The sequence below is a fragment of the Elephas maximus genome, chromosome 16 (assembly GCF_024166365.1).
Source record: "Elephas maximus indicus isolate mEleMax1 chromosome 16, mEleMax1 primary haplotype, whole genome shotgun sequence".
Lineage (NCBI taxonomy): Eukaryota > Metazoa > Chordata > Mammalia > Proboscidea > Elephantidae > Elephas > Elephas maximus.
The window spans coordinates 76027842-76047970 of record NC_064834.1 but is presented as its reverse complement, the minus strand read 5'-3'; the positions used below and the strand labels follow the sequence as shown (position 1 = coordinate 76047970).

At 45.2% G+C, this 20129-nt stretch overlaps 1 protein-coding gene across 5 annotated transcripts in view; it reads left to right on the top strand.

The window, feature by feature from the left end:
* Nucleotides 1–20129, top strand: part of ADAM12 (ADAM metallopeptidase domain 12) — a 381920-nt gene that overhangs the window by 293497 nt on the left and 68294 nt on the right. For all 5 annotated transcript variants that reach the window (XM_049854705.1, XM_049854708.1, XM_049854704.1 and 2 more), the window contains exon 11: nt 3161–3309. In XM_049854705.1, the coding sequence (XP_049710662.1) occupies nt 3161–3309 (149 nt within the window). The remainder of the gene's footprint in view (nt 1–3160; nt 3310–20129) is intronic.

The window sequence follows — 20129 nt, the reverse complement described above, 5'->3', positions numbered from 1 at the left end:
AGACCTAGGTTTATTGCTTACAAGGATATTTTTGTCATTATATGGGCTATATGTGTTCGTAAAAGGGAAGAAAATGGGAAGACTATTGGAGACTTGTTTCCTATGGATGTAAGGAGGAGGTGGTTCCGATAGGCTGCCCATCAGGGGTTGGCTGGACTCTATCCGATCGTTAAAGGAAAGGGTGCCCCATCCTGTGCCATCCCTGCTCTGAATACTTGGTGTCCCACAGACAGGAGGACCCCTGGAGACCATTCCTCCATCTCCATTGAACAAACAGAACCTCGTCCTTCCAAGAAACCTTGAGTTCTACCCAATTTTTAAACAGAACGTTGTGAAAACTCAGTTGTATTAAATTAGGGTGGAAAGAGTTATGTTCTGCTGACTATTATTTCACTTCACATAATCTTAGGGAATGTGCCCATCAAACGTTTTCATCTTCTCTGGGCACAGTATTGGCAAATAATATAAACATGAGTTCAATGTATAGGTTGGAGAGGCTGTTGGGGGCGGGCGGAGGCGGGGGGACTCCACTCAGTTGATTTCTGGCTGGAGCAGGCTCCTGCCTGGTTTTCTTTGAACCTGGATGCTCTGAATGTGATCTCCACCAGGGAAGTCACTGGCAAGTTTGATTTTTGTTGATGCCAGGTTCATTTTAAGCTCGAGCCCAACTGTATTTTTACAGAGCAGCCTGTGAAGTTTGAAGGGGGAATAATTTTCTGTTTCATGGTTCCATGGTCTGTTGCTACTGACTTTGCCACTTAAAATTGGTGAAATTTTTTTTTTTTTAGAGATCGAACGGAATTCTCCCCAAGCGTGGCAGATTCTGCCGCTGTGTGGTGCATACGCGGGTCTATGACCAATCTGATCACATAAAGTCACTTGCTTCAGCACACGCGTCCACCCTTGTGTTTCCATGCAGTTGTTTTCTTAGTATTCTTTCTTTAAAAATATACACGGAAGCCTAAATTTTTAAAAAATGAAGGAAAATGACTGCAGTAAATGTAGCCAACGATGTATACTTCAATGAGTACTACTGAAGACCAAAGCTAACCATCAGAAAATACGTTTTACCCATTGGCCGCAGTTAATACCGCCTTTAGACATGTCCCCTGTTTATCCCACATGCAAGAGGAACATCAAGCAGGGTGAAAATGTGGTAGTTCCTCTGATTTCTGGAATATTCATGACATAAGCAAGATCAGTGGAAACCCTGGTGGCATAGTGGTTAAGAGCTAGGGCAGCTAACCAAAAGGTTGGCGGTTTGAATCCACCAGGCACTCCTTGGAAACCCTATGGGGCAGTTCTCTGTCCTGTAGGGTCACTGTGAGTCAAAATTCACTTGACGGAAACAGTTTTTTTTATTTAAGCAAGATCAGCCTTTCAACCAGATCTGAGACTTCTAGGCTAACTTTCCTCTATTGTATGTTAAGGTCTAATACATAGGTGTTATATACAACCATGCGTCTGACTCACAAATCTGAGAGGAAGGAAATAATGTGGCAAGGGAGCAGGAATTTTAATAAAATGAAAATATGATTTTGGTTATTGTTTGTCTATTGTGTTTCAAGAGAGAATAAATCACTTATTTTTTAAGCCATGCCCTCATATCCAACTGGACAGCAGTCTTAGTTTGAGGATAATGCCATAAATATCGAGGTTTTTTTTTTTTTCCTTTATTACAAATATAAACTTAAACAGGGTCTCTTAAGAGACGTTCTGTTTGTAGTCATGTATGCGTTGCAGAATGTAAGACAGTTCGTCAATTGAAAACTTAACCGAGATATTCAGGGATAGAAAAGAATCAGAGTATTTTTTTTTCAAGGGTGAATTCCTTGAATTTCGTACCAGGGCGTGCTAAATTCTGCCTTCCACATGTGTAGATGGGCTGCATGCTCTTTGCCAGCGTGTGTTATTCTTGAGAACTGATTTCCTGAAACATATTTGTAAAGCTTCCTACAACAGGAAACTGTAGAATCTAAACAAAGTAATTTATTAGGAATTTCATCTATTCTAAGAATAACTGGGTTCCTGGCCGTGCCATTCTTTTCTTACACCGCGGGCCAGAGACCCAGGCAGCTGCAGCAGTGAATACCACCAAAACTTACGAGGTCTTACACAAACGCACTTCTATTGAAAGACCCTGCAGACTGTGTGTATCGGGAATAATGTTTGCTATAAAACACAGCATCACTGTCCCCTGGAAGCCTGCAGGAAAGTCTCTTACCTCTTTCCCAGGTAGAATTAGGCAGGAGTTAAAAGGGTACTTTCATCATTGCCTGGTGCGCAAGCCTTTTAACACCATTCATGGGCACGTTTTTGCAATTCACATTCATTAATTAACGCATTTTAGTTTGTTAAAGTTGAGTAGCTTTATTTTCAGTTCATTTCTAATATGGATCAAGTCATCCAAACACTCCACTAACTGGGGGGCAGCCAAACACCACTTGCTGAATGGCGAACCGCCTTCTACAGCCAAGCAAAAGGTTGAGCCAAGCGGTAAAAGAGAATCAGATGCTTCCATCCATTTCCCAAGGTCTACCTGCGAAGAAAGGGGCCAGCCAGAGAGAGGCATCACAGGTTGCCATCTCAATTCAGCGAGCCTGCAGCCACTCGGTGTGGTTAGCTTTTATTGTAAATTTTTCAATTGCCCTCCTCTACCAAGTAGACATACCAATAGGCGTGCTCAGTGACAACTTGTGCAGGTCTTGTTTAGAATGTCACAATGTGTGCTTCCTCCTGCCAACTTCATGTCTGCATACATTTCTATCAAGGGATAAATTGGTACTTTGATCACCGATGAAAGAATGGGCTTTCACTTCTGATGATGTGGGGCAACTTTTTGCTTCATTCACCAGAATGATGTTTGGTGAGAGCTTGGATGAGGCAGGATGGTGACTACTGCCTTGGCTTTTCCATTAAAGTCATAAAAGGATTCCATATCGGGGGAGATAGGTACTCATCAGCAGAAGGGGCCTCAAAGTGGTCTAATGAAATACATCAATTTTTTTTTTAAGTTTACATTCTGGGGCTCTGTGTTGTTCCCTATAGGGAATTGGATTAAGTAAAATGTTAATGAGCAGAAAAAATGGGGGTTGGCAAACAGGGTGGGAAATGAGGCCAAGGTGATATGAACTGTGTGTGCTCTTGTGTTTTCTTTGAGGACCATTCAGACAGCCCCCTTGGCGCGGCCGTGACCCTGGCCCACGAGCTGGGCCACAATTTCGGGATGAACCACGACACACTGGAGAGGGGCTGTAACTGCAAAATGACTGCTGAGAAAGGCGGCTGCATCATGAACCCTTCGACCGGGCAAGTGCTGTGCTTCCAGCTTCTCGTAGCATCCCACAGCGGCTGGAAATGCATATTGGGAAACAGCAGAGCCCAAAGCTCCCTTGGTTTCATGGCCAGAGCCACTGTGGAAGCTTCCAAAAAGAAATTCCTTCCCAAGTAGCCAAAGTGGACTGTGGTACTCTGGGAGAATCGTGGGCCCTCATTTTGCAACACCACGTGGCATAGGGGCCCAACCTCTTCCCTGAGAAGTGGTGGGGTGGATTCTGTCTTTGTTTAGAAATTAAGAATTACCCTACAATCCCAACTCAAGTTCCTCAGGAGTCGAGGAGTCAGCCACCTGAGGGCCTTGGAAACCCACTGGGCGAAGGGTTGTGTCCTCTGTGGGGATGGGGGTGGGGGGGCCGTGGAAGGGGTTTCTTTCCTTGGGAGTTGGCCCTTAGGGCATATATGAGTGGAGTTAGGAGCTTGGAGATGTGTGGTATCCCTACCTCTGACACAAACCCACGCCACTTTACCAGATCTTAGAGGTTTAAGTGAACGTCTTTTCTGTTGCAGTAGATTATGTTTCAATATGTTATGTTCAATAGGTTATGCTTTTCTGGAACACCAGTCTTGATTCACCCCAAAAAACAGAAGTAGTAGTTTTGTTATTGCAGTGTCCACATGGAGTGGAACTAGACGCAGTAAACTAGAATTTTGTGCTAGTTTAAGAAGAATTTCGTTGGTAAAGGAAAACATGTACTTGTTACAGTGCCGTCTCCTTTATCGCTGTGAGTCTGTCTGTCTGTCTCTCTCTCTCTCGAAAGTAGGGAGGAGGTGGCCATTGCAGTGTGCAAGGATACAGGACAAATTACCCTGGAGGTATTTGAAAGCTATAGGTAGAAATGGCATTGCTAAGAGCTCAGCAAACCATTTAAAAGCCTTTTTTCCCCCATTACCAGGAGTTTGTTAATAGCTTTTATTTGATTTATACCTTATTAGCAATTTCCAAGTTTTCTCTTTTGCTGAAGTTAAGCTTTTGAGTAAATCTTTTCTACTTGGTTCTCATTTATGCTCTCACATTCCTGTTCAGAGAGTGGTGTTTTTAATTTTCTCAGATGGAAGGAAACTTCCTAAGCGAGTGGGTGAATTAATCGCAAAAGCCCACAGAGAGGGTGAGGTCAGGCCTCTGAGCCAACCCCTTGTCATCCATCACCCACTGTGGGATCTCCCCGGAGGCTCTTAATCGCCAGTATTATCTCAAGTTGTGGTTCTGTTACCTCATGGTGTCCCCATGAGGGTGGGAGAGTGAGTTAAATGATATCATGTGTCTTTGTAAATTTAAATTCACTCCACAGATGCAAGGTGCTGTTGCTATTATTTAGCCCACAGAGATGCTGGAACTATCAAAAACTTAAAGGGCTTTTTCAGAATTCCTATTCATAGTTACCAGAAAGCGCTTCTAGTGCCACGTGGTAGTCACTCAGCAATGTGTCCATGGTTTCCGTGTGAGTGTTGTTGTGTTACATGCCATCAAGTCAGTTCCAACTCATAGTGACCCTATGTACAACACAAGAAAACACTGCCGGGTCCTGCACTATCCTCACAATCATTGTTATGCTTGAGCCCGTTGTTGTAGCCACTGTGTCACTCCATCTTGCTGAGGGTCTTCCTCTTTTTTGCATGGTTCATAATAAACTGGCACATGTCCAAACGTTCATCTTCCTATGAGTTCTCCTGCCCCGCTACTGACCCAGGCGTGAGTGACAAATGTTAAGAGGGTCGGTTCATTTAAGTTATCACATTATTTCTTAGCCCCAAAAGTGACTCTCAAAGAGATGAATCAGTGTCTGATGATATTGAAGCCTCACAGAGTCAAAAAGAACCAGCCATTGTAGGTGATTTAAAGGGGGACAGTCCATTCCTGATAAATTAAATCAGTTGCCATCGAGTCAACTCTGACTCATAGCGACCCTATAGGGCAGAGTAGAACTGCCCCATAGAGTTTCCAAGGAGCACCTGGTGGATTCAAACTCCTAGCCTTTTGGTTAGCAGCCGTAGCGTTTAACTACTATGCCACCAGAGTTTCCCTATCCCCTGGTAGACCCTGTTTATCCTTGATTAAAACATTCCAGAATCCTAAGTCTGAAAACATTAACAAGCTGCCACCATTGACAGTTGGACCTGGAGGTCTGCAAACACTGGGCATGAGCAGAGGCCTCTGTAAGCTTGGGTGACGTGACCGCAGCTACATGGTGCAGGAACAGTTGGAGATGTTTCCTTGTGGCTGGTGTCGTTAAACACTGTGAGTCTTTGAGTACACATGAGAGTGTGTGTTTTATGTCTTCAGATAGTTAACATTTAAAACCTGTCTTGGAAATTACTTTTTGGCAAAAGCAGTATCTGGGGATTTGTGTGGGAGTTTAAACTTGATTGAGTCTACCCATTAATGAGCTTCTTGGAGCACTTGGTCTTTAAGGGTTGAGGACTAAGTATGCGCGCACTTATGGGAATAAGAAAAACGTGAATGATTTGAGCACTTTTAGCAAAGAATATTTAGCATAATAGTAAATGACACTTCCTAGAGTTAAAAAAAAAATGCGTATTAACATTCAAAAGTCACTTCCACAGATTCGTGTATTTTCTGCAGAAGGTTTCCTGTCCCCATGAGGTTGGAATAACAGGGCCAACCCATCAGAGGATTGTGGCTGAGCCTAGAACACGCGTTACCTCAGCTCCTGTGATGTGTTTGCCTGTAATAGATTTCGGGGGTGCAGCAGTGAACAAGATGGACACATTTCTTGTCCTCCTGAAACTTGCTTTCTTGGGGGGAAGGTGAACTTGAAATGAATCAGAAAATTGCAGGTTAGGAAGAGTTGATGAAGGAAGCAAAGGAAGAAGACGGAAAGGGAAAACAAGGGATGGGGGAGCTTTGGAGAAGACCCCTGTGTGGAGATGATGTTTCAGCCAAGATCAAAAGGAAGAGAGGGATAGAGAGCAGGCAAAGATGCTAAAGGTAGTTAGCTCCAGGCAGAGGGGACACCATGTACATAGACAAAGAGGCAGTTGTTTGAACAGAACAAGAGGATATTGTATGGTTTAAAGTCAGGAAAGGTGTACATCAGGTTGTATCCTTTCACCATACTTATTCAGTTTGTATGCCGAGCAAAATAATCTGAAAACCTGGGCTATATGAAGAAGAATGGGGCATCAGGATTAGAGGAAGACTCATTAACAACCTGTGATATGCAGTTGACACAAACTTGCTTGCTGAAAGTGAAGAGGACTTGAAGCACTAACTGATAAAAATCAAAGACTACAGCCTTCTGTATGGATTACACCTCGACATAAAGAAAACAAAAATCCTCACAACTGGACCAATAAGCAACATCAAGACAAATGGAGAAAATATTGAAGCTATCAAGGATTTCATTTTACTTGGATCCACAGTCAACACCCATGGAAGTAGACGGAAAGGGAAAACAAGGGATGGGGGAACTTTGGAGAAGACCCCTGTGTGGAGATGATGTTTCAGCCAAGATCAAAAGGAAGAGAGGAATAGAGAGCAGGCAAAGATGCTAAAGGTAGTGAGCTCCAGGCGGAGGGGACACCATGTACCTAGACAAAGAGGCAGTTGTTTGAACAGAACAAGGGGATATTGTATGGTAGCAGTAGCAGTAGCAGTCAAGAAATCAAATGACAAGTTGCACTGGGTAAATCTGCTACAAAAGACCATTTGAACGTATTAAAAAACAAAGATGTCGCTTTGAGTACTAAGGTGTGCCTGACCCAAGCCTTGGTATTTTCAGTCATCTCATATGATGCGTGTGAAAGCTGGACAACGAATAAAAAGACTGAAGAAGAGTTGGCGCCTTTGAATTATGGTGTTGGTGAAAAATATAGAGTGTACCATCGACTGCCAGAAGAATGAAAAAATCTGTCTTGGAAGAAGCACAACCAGAATGCTCCTTAGAAGTAAGGATGGCGAGACTTCATCTCGCTTACTTTGAACAGATTATCAGGAGGGACCAGTCTCTGGAAAAGGGCATCATGCTTGGTAAAGTACAGGGTCAGTGGAAAGAGGAAGACCCTCAATGAGATGGATTGGCACAGTGGCTATAACAATGGGCTCAAACAAAGCAACAACTATGAGGATGGCGCAGGACTAGGCAGTGTTTCATTCTGTTGTACGTAGGGTAGCTATGAGCTGGGACTGACTTGACGGCACTTAACAGCAACGGTAGGCCTTTATCCTCTGGCCTTACTTCCTAGTCTTAGTCTAGAAACTCTGCTGAAACCTATCCCCCATGGGTGACCCTGCGGGCATTTGAAATACTGGTAACATAGCTTCCAGCATCACAGCAACACACAAGCCACCACAGTATGACAGACTGACAGACAGGTGTTAGACTTTAGCGTACATGGTGTTACGTCAGTCCACACCTTACACACTCGCCTCTCTAGCCTGGTAGAATCGCTGTGATGTGGAAGATTGGTTTCATTGAGCATTTCACTTTCCTTTTCCTACAGTAGCGTCCCCTAAGGGCTCCACTTTGAAGAGCCACAGACCAGCACCTTTTCTTTGTGGGTATCTGCAAGGAACTCTTGCCATAGCATCCATGCCAATGATAAGATTAGGAGCCTGGGGCTGTTTTGGTTTTGCTTCAGGCAAGAATGTGTCCCCAGCTGCCAACAGGGAGTGAGGACAACATGGTGAGCACTGAAGAGAATGTAGGCTGAGGAAATAGTCAGATGAGCGTCACCCCTTGCTCTCCGGGGGTGTAAATAATTCACAGTCCGCTGAGGCTGGACCTTCAGGAATGCACCTACAACCAGGCCAAATGACCGTGTTTCAGGAGAAAGCATTGCCTTTCTACCTCCCGGGAACTTGGCACTGTTGGCTCATCCAATTCCATGTAATTCAGATCAGGAAACATTTATTGCACGCCTGCTTTCTACATAGCTGTCTGGGTGTGGACCAAGTCCAGGGGAGACGCTAGATCTGCATGGCCTCCACCCAAGTTCACCCTCCCTTACTGGAAACTGAGAAGAGGGCAGCCCTGCCTTGGACTGCAGAAGACAGGGTTCATGGAACAGTGGAGGCAACCAGCCACAGCAAAACCACGTGTTTATTCAACCAGTTCTTTCTGTGTACCTGCTGTGCGCCGTGTCCCAGGGAGCAGGGTGGGCACAGACACAAAAGGCATGTCCTTGACTTCCAGGAGCTCATGCTGTGTTGGGAAGGCCAAGGGTTCTGGTAGGGGGCCATTGTGGGTACCGTGAGACCCGCTGGGGGTGCCTAGCCAGCCTGTTTACACAGTCCTGGGTAACACAGCATCTCGTCTGTAGCTACTTAAGTGTGTCTCTAAACAATAAGAATAAATTTATAAACATAACCATAATACTATTTCACATCTTTTTAAAATGCCCAATAATTCGTGGTGCAGGAGCAAAGGTCAGAAGAGGTGCTGGTGAACATTCTGGAATAAAATCCAATCTGAACTGATGCCTGAAGGATCGAGTAGGGGTTAGGCTCATCTCTCCTTGAGAATTGCTAGGTCATAATCAGGGTAAAACTTTTTTTCTTTTTGAGAACTGTCTGAAAATGTGTTTCAAGGGGATACAATGAACTGCAGTTTTACAGTGAAAAATTCCTCAGAGCTTTGGACATGGTAGGAATTGATAGAAATGCGAATGTCGGTAGGAAGACCACACTCTTTGTTGATTTACCTGGAACTTGAACTTGAAAAATAGTGCAGAATACAGATAATTAAAGCTCACCTCCTTTTTAACTTTGAGAGAACCATTTGATATCATGAATACATTTTTCCAGAATGGAGTTGGAGAAAATTATTTTTCATATCAGCTCTTCATCGAGGGTGACTATATGTTTTTCTTAACAGAAAGTTTAAGAAAACCTGTACTTCCTTCAAGGTATTAGAAAAAAGAATGGAAATCTTTATCCAAGGAGGAAAAAAAGGAGGATCAGCTGTATAATGATGAAACCACTACTGGTTAGACTCCATTTAATTATCCAGCCAGAGTGATTGAGTTGGCTGTGTCGGAACAGTATCATAAGAGAAAAATGAACTGGCGGGAGGGATTCTTGAAAGCAGTTCAAGGACACAGCAATATGAGTGTGTTTCCATTTCCATATAATTAGGTAGTGCTCACTGAAAAGATAAATGAACTTGTCTATAGTTATTGCAGAGTAAAAATACTCGTAGAGTCACTGTGAATCGGAATCAACTCAACAGCAAAGGGTTTGGTTTTTTTAGTTTAAGATCACTAAAAGCCGCTGCCCAAGGTCATGGTAGAATCGTCCTCCTCTCTTAAACCAGGCAGAAAACAGAGCAGCCAAGCTCAGGAGATATATCTGTATGCCATTACTCCTTGAACATCCAGCTCAGGGGGAATGCACATAAACGAGCTTGACTTTGACCCTGGAGGATCATGTTAGTGATTGCCTATTTCATCAGTAAACCTAGTGAGGTGGCTATTATTATACCCATTTTAAAGATAAAGGAATTGGATGGGGCTTAGAAAATGAGGAAATCAAATTTTAAAGGTGGCAGTGAAGGTTCAGTGGTAGAGTTCTAGCCTTCCATGTGGGAGACCTGGGTTTAGTTCCTGGCCAACGCACCTCACGCACAGCCTTCACCCATCTGTTAGTGGAGGTTTGCGTGTTGCTATGAGGCTGAACAGGTTTGAGCAGAGCCTCCAGACTAAGAGAAACTAGGAAAAAAGCCTTGGTGATCTGCTTCCAAAAATCAGCCAGTGAAAACACTATGGATCTCAACAGTCCAGTCCACAACCAACCACGAGGATGGTACAGGACCGGGTAACATTTCATTCCATTGTGCATGGGGGTGCCATGAGCTGGGAGCCAACTCAGTGGCAGCTAACAACAAAAAATTTTCAAAACAGCCAAAGTGGAAGCATCAGGACATAATATTGCCAGAGTCCAAGTTGCCAGAGTCCAAGCCCTGTCTTTCCACCTTCATCTCAAATCAAAAGTTGCAGCAGCAGTGATCCTCAGGAAGAGCAGTAAAACAGCTATCCTAGGGCGCTGGTTGGAGAAAAATGCACTGAGCATTTGCAGGTTCACGGGCGCTCTGTGTGACCAGGCAGACAGTCCAGCGAGGCTTAAGACAAGCATGTTGGGCAGCCATGCACATTAGCCTCCCAGCATGTTTCCCACATGAAAGTGGCCGGGGCCATGTTTGGGCTCCATGTGGGGACTGAAGCCTTCTCAGTAGAGAGCAGTGTCCCTGTGGGACCCAGGGAGGTGGAAGGCAGCCCCATTTTTAAACCGTTGAGTTCTGCAGGCCTCCTTCAACTTATGTTCCAACAGCAGAGAATTATTTCCTGTCATTGGCTTGTTAATCTAGCATTTTATTTGTGGTAGAACATGTGTGAAAACATTACAGCTGAAATTCTGCCAATCCCTCCATCCCACACACACACCCATTACTTCCGCCTCTCCTCAGAACATGTGGTACGGAGGCCTCAGTGTGAGGTCAGGGGTGAATTCTGGGCCTCTCTGTAACCAGCTATATCTGGAAGAGTCCACTTTAAACTCCAGGATATCAGGAGTTTTGTCTATTTTGTTCATTGCTGAATCCCCAGTACCTAGAACAGTGCCTAGCACATAGTAGGAGCTCAGTGAATATTTCTTGACTAAAGGGTAGATGGTGGATGAATGAGATGTGGTTGGGTTGGTGGGTGGATGGATGGGTGGGTGGGCGGATGGATGGACGGATGGACAGAGGAATAAGGAGGGCTGGGTGGGTGGATGGATGGACAAATGATGGGTGAATGGATAAATGATGGATGGGAGGGTAGATGGATGGATGATGGGTGAGTAGCTATGTAAATGAGTGGGAAAATGATGGTTGGACAGGGGATGGATGGATGGGTGGGTGGTCATTACAGCCCATCAGGGGTGTTCAGAGTGAGGCCATCTGTTCACCTTTTGTGTGATGGCTAAGCTTCCAGGAAGAAGGTTCTGAGGTTGTTGTCTTCATGCCAACTCTGGTGTTTGCCACATTGCCATGTATGGTTTTTGTATGCGCCTCATCGTTCTACAGTGGATTTGCAATAGCTTATAATAGATACAGTCTAGTAAATAGAAAAACAAAAACTAAGGCTGAGAAAACTCAGGCAAGCAGGAGGCTGAGGCCCTTGTCCCTTTGATGTGCTCCATGGAAATCTGGGTGACAGGAGCAGTTTTCTTTCAAAGAGCAGAGTCCTTGGCCTTTGAGGCATCTCCTTAGAGCCTTTGTTTACTTTGGCTAAAGTCGGGGGGGCTAAAATCTAAAATAGTTATTATAAGACCCTGTATTGGCAGACAGTTTTCCAGTTTACAAAGAACTTTGACAGCTTCTGTCTCATTTTTTTGTCATACCTCTAAGAGGAAAGAGCAGGTACGATCACCTCCATTTTATAGATGAGAAAACAGAGGTTCAGGCAGACCAGAGGCCCCACAGTCAGGAAGGGTCGGGCTCTGGGCATCAGCCTTCAGCTTCTGGCCCCTGGGCCATTTCCTTGCCCCTCTGCAGGTGCCTGTAAGCAGGGGTGCCTTCGGGTCCCAATCATTGGGAGGGACAGCCCCTTCACACTCTCAAGTCCAGGGTTGCTTTCATGGCACGCAGTGCCTGGAGCTCAGCAAGATACAGAGCAGGGCACATACAGACTCCAGCCCTGTCTGGGTGGCTTGGAGGTCTCGGCCGCCCTTTCTGTCATATCTGATTAAAAGTGCATTTCCTATTGCAGACCTGCAGACTGCAGAACTAACTGGCATGGTCTAAGCAGGTCTGTCCACTGGGGCAGGAGGTGAGGGTAGCATTACCTCAGAGATATGAACGGTCCCTGACCAGCCCCTGGATCTGTCTCTGTCTGAGCAAGCCCAGTCCCACATGAGCCCGTGTGGTCAGCAACCTTTTCTCCTAATGGCACTAACAAGCTATTACCCCACCTCTGCTGAGGCTGGCACCTTCACCACAGCCGGTGGTATTAGGGGTCCCTTTCATGGGGGCACTGTGCCTCTGCCCTTAAGGTCCTAGCATTTCAGGACTTGGTTCAGCAGCAAACCACCATCATAGCACAGAAGTGGAAAGTCCACCTTCTGGTGACTTCCAGAAGCCTCCTGTGCTCCTCACAAGGGACCGGAGCTCAGTTGGTGTCTTTCTTTATTACAAATTCTGGGACAGTGCATTGGCAATGTAATTGGTTTCCGTGGAGGAGGAGCAGAGGTCAGAGTTCACCTGTTAAGAGCATGAATTACAGTTCGCTGCAGATGGCGCCATTCTGGGCTCCAGGTGTTTGCTGTTAACAATTGAAATGTCCTACTGAGGACACTTTTGATCATTCACTCCTGGCCTGGTGGTTTCCTTCACCTCCTGCAGCCCATCTGGTGGGTCCCCTGGGTCAGCGCTTAGTGTAATGCTGTCACTTCCCAGGCCTGGAGTCAACATGAGATGGATTTTCCCCCGGGTTCACCCTGGGTTCCCGTTCTGTTGTTGGAGACAGTGCTCTGCGTGTCATGCCCCATGTGCCCCTGGGTGGCGGAATGTCTCCCCAGCTCAGGCCCACGTCCCTCTCCCGTCACCGTGCAGGGTCCTCAGTCACTCTGCTTTTTATGTGGGTGACTGTTTCCTCTGCCCTCAGCTTCTTGGGGCCTCTCAGATGTGCGTTGTCACCTGGGCTGGACCCAGGTGTGCTGGATAAACCCCAAGACCTAGCCTTTGTTTCCATACATGGAAGACATTTAGAGATGGTGCTGGGAGGACACTTCAGAGCGACGTTAGAACCTCATGGTTGTCAGCGTGTGAGCTCCTTGTTGTTCCCCCATTTTATAGATGTAAAAACTGAGGCTTAGCCGAGTGCTGGGAGCTGGGGCGCTCAGGCTTGGTCTTCCCATTCAGTTCTTCGCCGCCACATCTGCACCGAATGCCCAGGTAAGAGAAGAATCTCCCAGGCCTACGGAATCTATGGTGTCCTCCGTCAGGAGAAAATAAAGGCCCATTTTAGTCTGCAAAAGGAAATCCATGGGAAACAGAGCAGCAGCAGCGTGTTTTCAAAACTCAGCTGGCCCTGTATGATCGAATTGGTTATTAGCTGTGACGACAGGAGTGTTTTTCAGTCGATTCGAAGCAAGGATCCAGGTTCCTGCCGCTGGGTCGTGTCAGCTTTGAGCTGTTCTCAACAGCTGCTCCATCCTTCTTCCTCTGGTCACTTCCGCCTCTTTCCTGTGGTTAGCATGCAGGGCTGTGTCAGACTGCTGATGAGGGGCCAGGGCAACCTCAGGACTGGTGACCCCCAGGCCTGGCAGATTCTGCCTGATGACAGCACCTTCCCCACCTGCCTAATTTCCAGCAAGAAAAGCAGTTGTCTCTGGGTAATCCCCAGAGAGCTTCTGCAAGGCAGGTAACTGCTGCCTTCCATATCAGGGTTGGTAAACTGGCTTAGTGCGATTCACTCCGAGAATACAGCAGAAAATGTACAGTCAGCTTCCCCAGGAAGAGAGTTTTCTGACTGCATATTTGTCAGCTTAAAAGTAACCCCTACGCATGTTTTACATGGCAGCTTTGTGACAGGACGGCTGAAATACTAAGCCGAGACTGCATTTACGGTAGGAAGCCATAAGTGGCATTCCTCTTTTGAAATGTGTAGGGTTTTTTTTGTGTGTGTGTGTGTGTGTTTGTGTTTCCAGAATCACCCAGCTGCTTGTTTCATCTTTTATTTCTAACCTTGCATCCAGCATGGTAGATTTGCCCCCGAGCGTCCTTGGTAGTTAAATATTAGGGAAAAAGGGCATCAAAGATAAATTCTCTCTTCCTGAGCTGGAAGCAGCCCTTTTTCCTGAGCCCAGTGATGATCAGTTCAAAGCCTTCTTTTACCAAGGGAGAGTGTCGATGCGGGAGGGCTTCTTTCCCAAATACTGCTCCACTTTGTTGCATGGTAGCAGCCTGTCATTGCTATGTGTCAATTCAGTTAGCCGCTTTCCTGACATATTTAGGATGGTTTATTACATTGTGATGAGCTTGCTGAAGACTATGGACAAAACCAAGGCTTGTCTTTTTAAATTACTGAGCATGAGCTGTACAAGGAGATCGTTGATGTCATGGGCAACTACATGGCCCAGTTCAAGGCTCCTTCCCACATGCTCCAGGAACTAAAACTAAAGAAAGGGGAAATCTGAGTGAGGGAGAGGCAGACTGCCATACTTTGGATTTTGAAGCGAGTACAAGGGACTTGTTATGGATTGGATTGTGGCCCAAAAATATGTGCTGTAGATCCTCACCCCCTACCTGTGGCTAAGGAGCCCTGGTGGCCCAGTGGTTAAGTGTTCAGCTGCTAACTGAAAGGTTTGCAGTTCAAACCCACCAGGTGCTCCGTGGGAGAAAGATATGGCAGTTAGCTTCCCTAAAGATTACAGCCTTAGAAACCCTATAGGGCAGTTCTCCTCTGTCCTGTAGGGCCACTATGAGCCAAAATCAACTCGAAGGCAATGGGTTTTGGTTTGGGTGGTTATAATCTCATTTGGGAATGAGTTTTCTTTGCTATGTTTATGAGACAGTATTACCATAGGGTATGTCTTAAGTCAGTCTCTTTTTGAGATGTAAGAGAGATTAAACAAGCAGGAGAAGCAGAGATGGGGGAAGATGGACGCCATGCCACCTGAAGATCACCAAGGAGCCAAGGAGTAGAAGCTGAAGAGACAAGGACCTTCCTCCAGAGCCAACAGACAGAGAAGCCTTCCCCAGGAGCCGGCACCCAGGTTTCAGACTTATAGCCTCTTACCTGTGAGAAAATTAATTTCTGGTTATTAAAGCCACCCCCTTGTGATCTTTCTGTTACAGCAGCACTAGATAAATAAGACAGGAATCATTACTGTGTTCACAGTCAGAACCTTTTCTGGCACCTTAATGAGTGTTTAAAGGTCCCTGAGTGCTGCAAACAGTTTGCACTGAGCTACGGCACTGGGTTCTGGGTTACTAACCTACTAAGGAGCCCTGGTGGTGCAGTGGTTAAGAGCTCGGCTGCTAACCAAAAGGCTGGCAGTTCCAATCCACCAGCCACTCCTTGGAAACCTTACAGGGCTGTTCTACTCTATCCTATACATTCGCTATGAGTTGCAATCAACTCGGCGGCAGTGGGACTAACCTACTAAAGGTTGGTGGCGTCTCTCACCCGCGCAGTGACACCACGGAAGAAAGGCCTGGTGATCTGCTTCCATAAAGATTAAAGTGGACCCATGGTGCAAAACGGAACAGTTTCTAAGTAAAACACGTGAAGGATGACCTGGGTGAGCCAGGCTTGTGTTTCTTTTATTTTTAAACAAATGAGTGTGGATATGTCCATATGCTAGCTTTACAACAATATTTGCATTTCATATCTGGCCAGTTGTTTCCAAATGTTAATAGGCATCAAAATCACCAGGACTAAACAAAATGGGGCCTGTCCCTATGATGGAGCATTATTCAGCCATGAAAAGGAATGATGCTCTGATATGAGCTACAGCACAGATGGACCTTGAAAACACTGTATTGAGAGAAACCAGACACGAAAAGGCCACATGACTCCATTTATCTGAAATGTCCAGAATCGGCAAATCCATGGAGACAGGAAATAGATGAGTGGTTGCCTAGGGCTGGGGGAGGGGCAAATGGGGTGCAGCTGCTGAGCAGTATGGGTTTCTTGCTAGAGTGAGGAGAATGTTCTGGAATTAGCTAGCGGTGATGGTTGCACAACCTCATGCATGTACTAAAAGCCACAGACTTGTACACTTTAAAATGGTGAAAATGATGTTACATTCTATAAATTTTACCTCAGTTGAAAAAAACCCAGGCTGCTAGGCCCCACCCTAGAGCTTTGCTGACACAATAGGTCTAGGGTAGGGTCTGAGATTTTACATTTTTAGTAAGTTGCCAGGTGACGCTGGTGCTGCTGCAGCTGGTCCTGACCCACATTTTGAGAACCACTGGTCTAGGTATGTGTCAGGTAGTGGAAGGACGGACGAGTCCTTTGTATCTAAATGACGGATCACCCCCAGGTCTCAGCTGTTCACCACAGGTAATCCAGTGTGAAGCTGACATCGGTAACAAGAAAACGTCTCTCTAACTACTGAACTTGGAATCAGTGGGTGGTCCCATCTAGTCTCTGCCACCCCCTAACTGTGAACCCTTAAACAAGTCCCTTTACCTCCTTTGCAAAATGAGGATGGTAACATTGGTTTCATTGGATTGTTTTGTAAATTTAAATTCATATAAGAAAGGACGCATAAAAGAAGAAAAATATTACTATGAAGAAGCATCTGCCATATTACCTGGCTTAAAGCAAGCACTCAGTAAATAGTAATCCACCAAAAGTTTATTTTCCCCAGTTCCTGCTTGTTATTGTTGTTAGGTGTCATCAAGTCAGTTTCCACTCATAGTGACCCTATGAACAACAGAACGAAACAATGCCCAGTCTTGCACCAGCCTCACAGTTGTTGCTGTATTTGAGCCCATTGTTGCAGCCACTGTGTCAGTCCATCTCGTTAAGGGTCTTCTTTTTCAGTGACCCTCTGCTTTGCCAAGCATGATGTCCTTCTCCAGGGACTGGTCCTCCGTTATAACATGGTCAAAGTAAACAAGACAAAGGCTCACCATCCTCGACTCTAAGGAGCATTCTAGTTTTACTCCTTCCAAGACAGATTTGTTTGTTTTTCCAGCAGTCTGTGGCATATTTAATATTCTTCGCCAACACCATAATTCAAAGGCATCAATTTTTCTTTGGTGTTCCTTTTTCGTTCTCCAGCTTTCGCATGCATATGAGGCGATTGAAAATACCATGGCTTGGGTCAGTCTCGCCTTAAACCTCAAAGTGACATCTTTGCTTTTGAGCACTTTGAAGAGGTCTTTTGCAGCATATTTGCCCAGTGCCATATGTTGTTTGATTTCTTGACTGCTGCTTTCATGGGCGTTACTTGTGCATCCAAGTAAAATGAAATCCTTGACAACTTCAGTCATTTCTCCATTTATCATCAAGTTGCTTATTGGTCCAGTTGTGAGGAATTTTGTTTTCTTTATGAGGCGTAATCCATAATGAAGGCGGCAGTCTTTGATCTTCATCCTACTCTTAGGAATTTATGGTTTTATATAGAAAACAAGATGACATGGGACGGGCATGGTAACTAATGACAAAGCATTGGAATGAAATTGTACTTAGTAGACTCTGAATATGTGACATAAGTAATAGGCATGTATGTGAGGGCTGGAATTTTTCCAGGACCATTTCCTGGAGAAGTTGACTCTTATGGTGGCCTTGGAGAATGAATGGAGAGGCAGTGGGTGGGATAAGCCTCGCCAGCCGGGAAGGAGCTTGACAGAGGTCAAGCAAGGGGGCAGCAGGCAAGTCTGGGACCATATTTGAATCAATATGTTTGCAAAGGGAAGTTACAAAGATTTCAAAAGTTACAGGGCCGCATTAAGACAAGTCATGGCTGATGGTCTTTGCATCTAACAGATGCAAATTGTTAATCTATTTGTAGATTAGAATTATACTACCAAGTTAATAAGCTGAGATTGATAGAAAACACTTGGGGAGATAGAGCAGTGTTATCGGTTTGGCAGAGAAAATTGTCATGATTTGCAAATCTTGCCAAGCTCAATCATTGCTTGGTGGGTGGAGTCTGATGTCTTCGGGGAAACATAGCAGCTTGCATTGGCTTGGCCAACTGATTGAGATCCAAGTGTAATGTCATTTTGTAAATGTCCCCAGGAGGGTGGGGGAGGCGCTTGGGCCCACTGAACAGCAGACCCTGCTTCCTCATTAAGTAATAAAACCTTCTGGGTTTCTGGCATCTTCTCCCTTATAATCTTTGCTGCCTGAGACATGGGAGAATTTACGTGTGAGAGTGAGACAAACTGTACATGTTGGGTAACACTAGCCGCTTTAAGAAAGAAACCCCATATTTTCAGTGGCTTTAGATAATAGAGGTGTGTTTACCTCTGGGGCTCCGGACTGCAGGTGGCTTTCTTCAATGCAGGAAGTCAGCACATGTTCCATGTCTGGCCTCTCCATCTCTGAGGACCTTGGAATACCCCTATTTAGGAGGCAGAAGGGAAAAGAGGTGGCATAAAGAAGGGGCACTCACATCTTAAATACCTTCAGCCAGAGGGGACCCACGTCCCTTCTGCTCACATTCCACTGTCAAGAATTAGTGCCCATTTGCCATGAGATCAGAAGAAATAGATGGTACCCAGCTATCATTATTCAACGTTTTGATCAAGAATCCAATAGATGGATCCTAATCAAAAGGAGGAAAATTGCGGAGCAGATCTTCAAATTCATATGGAAACCAGACTCACCGAACCATTGACACTGGGGAAACCCCCAAATCTATCGCCGAGAAAGAATCCTTAAACCTTGAACCAAAACTATCCCATGAAGCCATCATTAAACTAAACGGTTTAGCTCAACTAATAAACAACGTTTGCCTTGAGCACTGTGCTTTTACAAAGAAGTATCTGTATGAGTTCAAATTGACAATCTCAAGCACAGATGAGGACTTCAAAAGGCAGAGTCTAAAGCAATGATGATGGAAAAATATTGTCATGGATTGAGTTATGTCCCCCAAAAATGTGTGTGTCAATTTAGCTGGGCTGTGATTTCCAGCTTTGTATGGTTGTCCTCTATTTTGTGATTGTAATTTTATGTTAAAGAGGATTAGGGTAGGATCGTACACCCTTACTAAGATCACATCCCTGATCCAATGTAAAGGGAGTTTCCCTGGGGTGTGGCCTGCACCTCTTTCTATTTCTCAAGAGAGAAGAAGGAAAGGGAAGCAAGCAGCTAGTTGGGGACCTAATATTACCAAGGAAGCACTGCCAGGAGCAGAGTACGTCCTTTGGACTTGGGGTCCCTGTGTGGAGAAGCTCCCTGCATGGGCAGATTGATGAGAAGGTCAACAGAGAGAGAAAGCTTTCCCCCAGAGCTGATGCCCTGAATTTGGACTTTTAGCCTACTTTCCTGTGAGGGAAATAAACTTCTCTTTGTTAAAGCCATCCACTTGTGCTATTCCTGTTATAGCAGCACTTGATGACTAAAATAAATATAAATAGAGATACTGAAAAGGGTGATGTAATGTGAAGTATGTAACCAATGTCATTGAAACAGACATGTTGAAATTGTGAATGGATATATGTTTGGTTGTGTATATTGCCAGCAAAAAAAAAAAAAAAAAAAAGAACCAGTTGCACAGCTCACTCTGGAAGCCTCTCTGGGGCAAAAACTTTGCTGGGCAGCTGGTGACTATGCCCCAGCCCTTTGTGGCCTTGGTGCCTAAGGGGCAGAGTAGGACCTACATTTTGGGACCACCTCCGCCCTCTGGGGAGCCTTGGTGGCATAGTGGTTAAGAGCTCAGGCTATTAACCAAAACATCAGCGATTCAAATCCACTAGCTGTTCCTTGGAAACCCTATACAGCAGTTCTACTCTGTCCAATTCTAGGGTCTCTGTGAGTCGGAATTGACTAGATGGCATCGGTTTTGGTTTTGGTTCCACTGTCTGGTGGCCTGCTTCAGGAAGGTGGTAACTTGACCTTATAGACCTGAATGCGAGTATTGGCAAACCTGACCTGTGTTGAGGGCTGCATCACCTTGAACACAGAACTGATGACGCAATCCTTCGTACTCTTTTCTCCTTTGCACTTTCCAGTAAGGGCGTTGGTACATGTTCGTATTATAAGCTAAAAACTGTAAGAATTCACTTCCCACTGTGTCAGTTTATCAAGAGCCATTAACAGTGTCTATTAGGAGACTGTCTAAATTTGTTGACTTGAAACCCATGCAGAGATCTTTTCTTGTGAAAGTA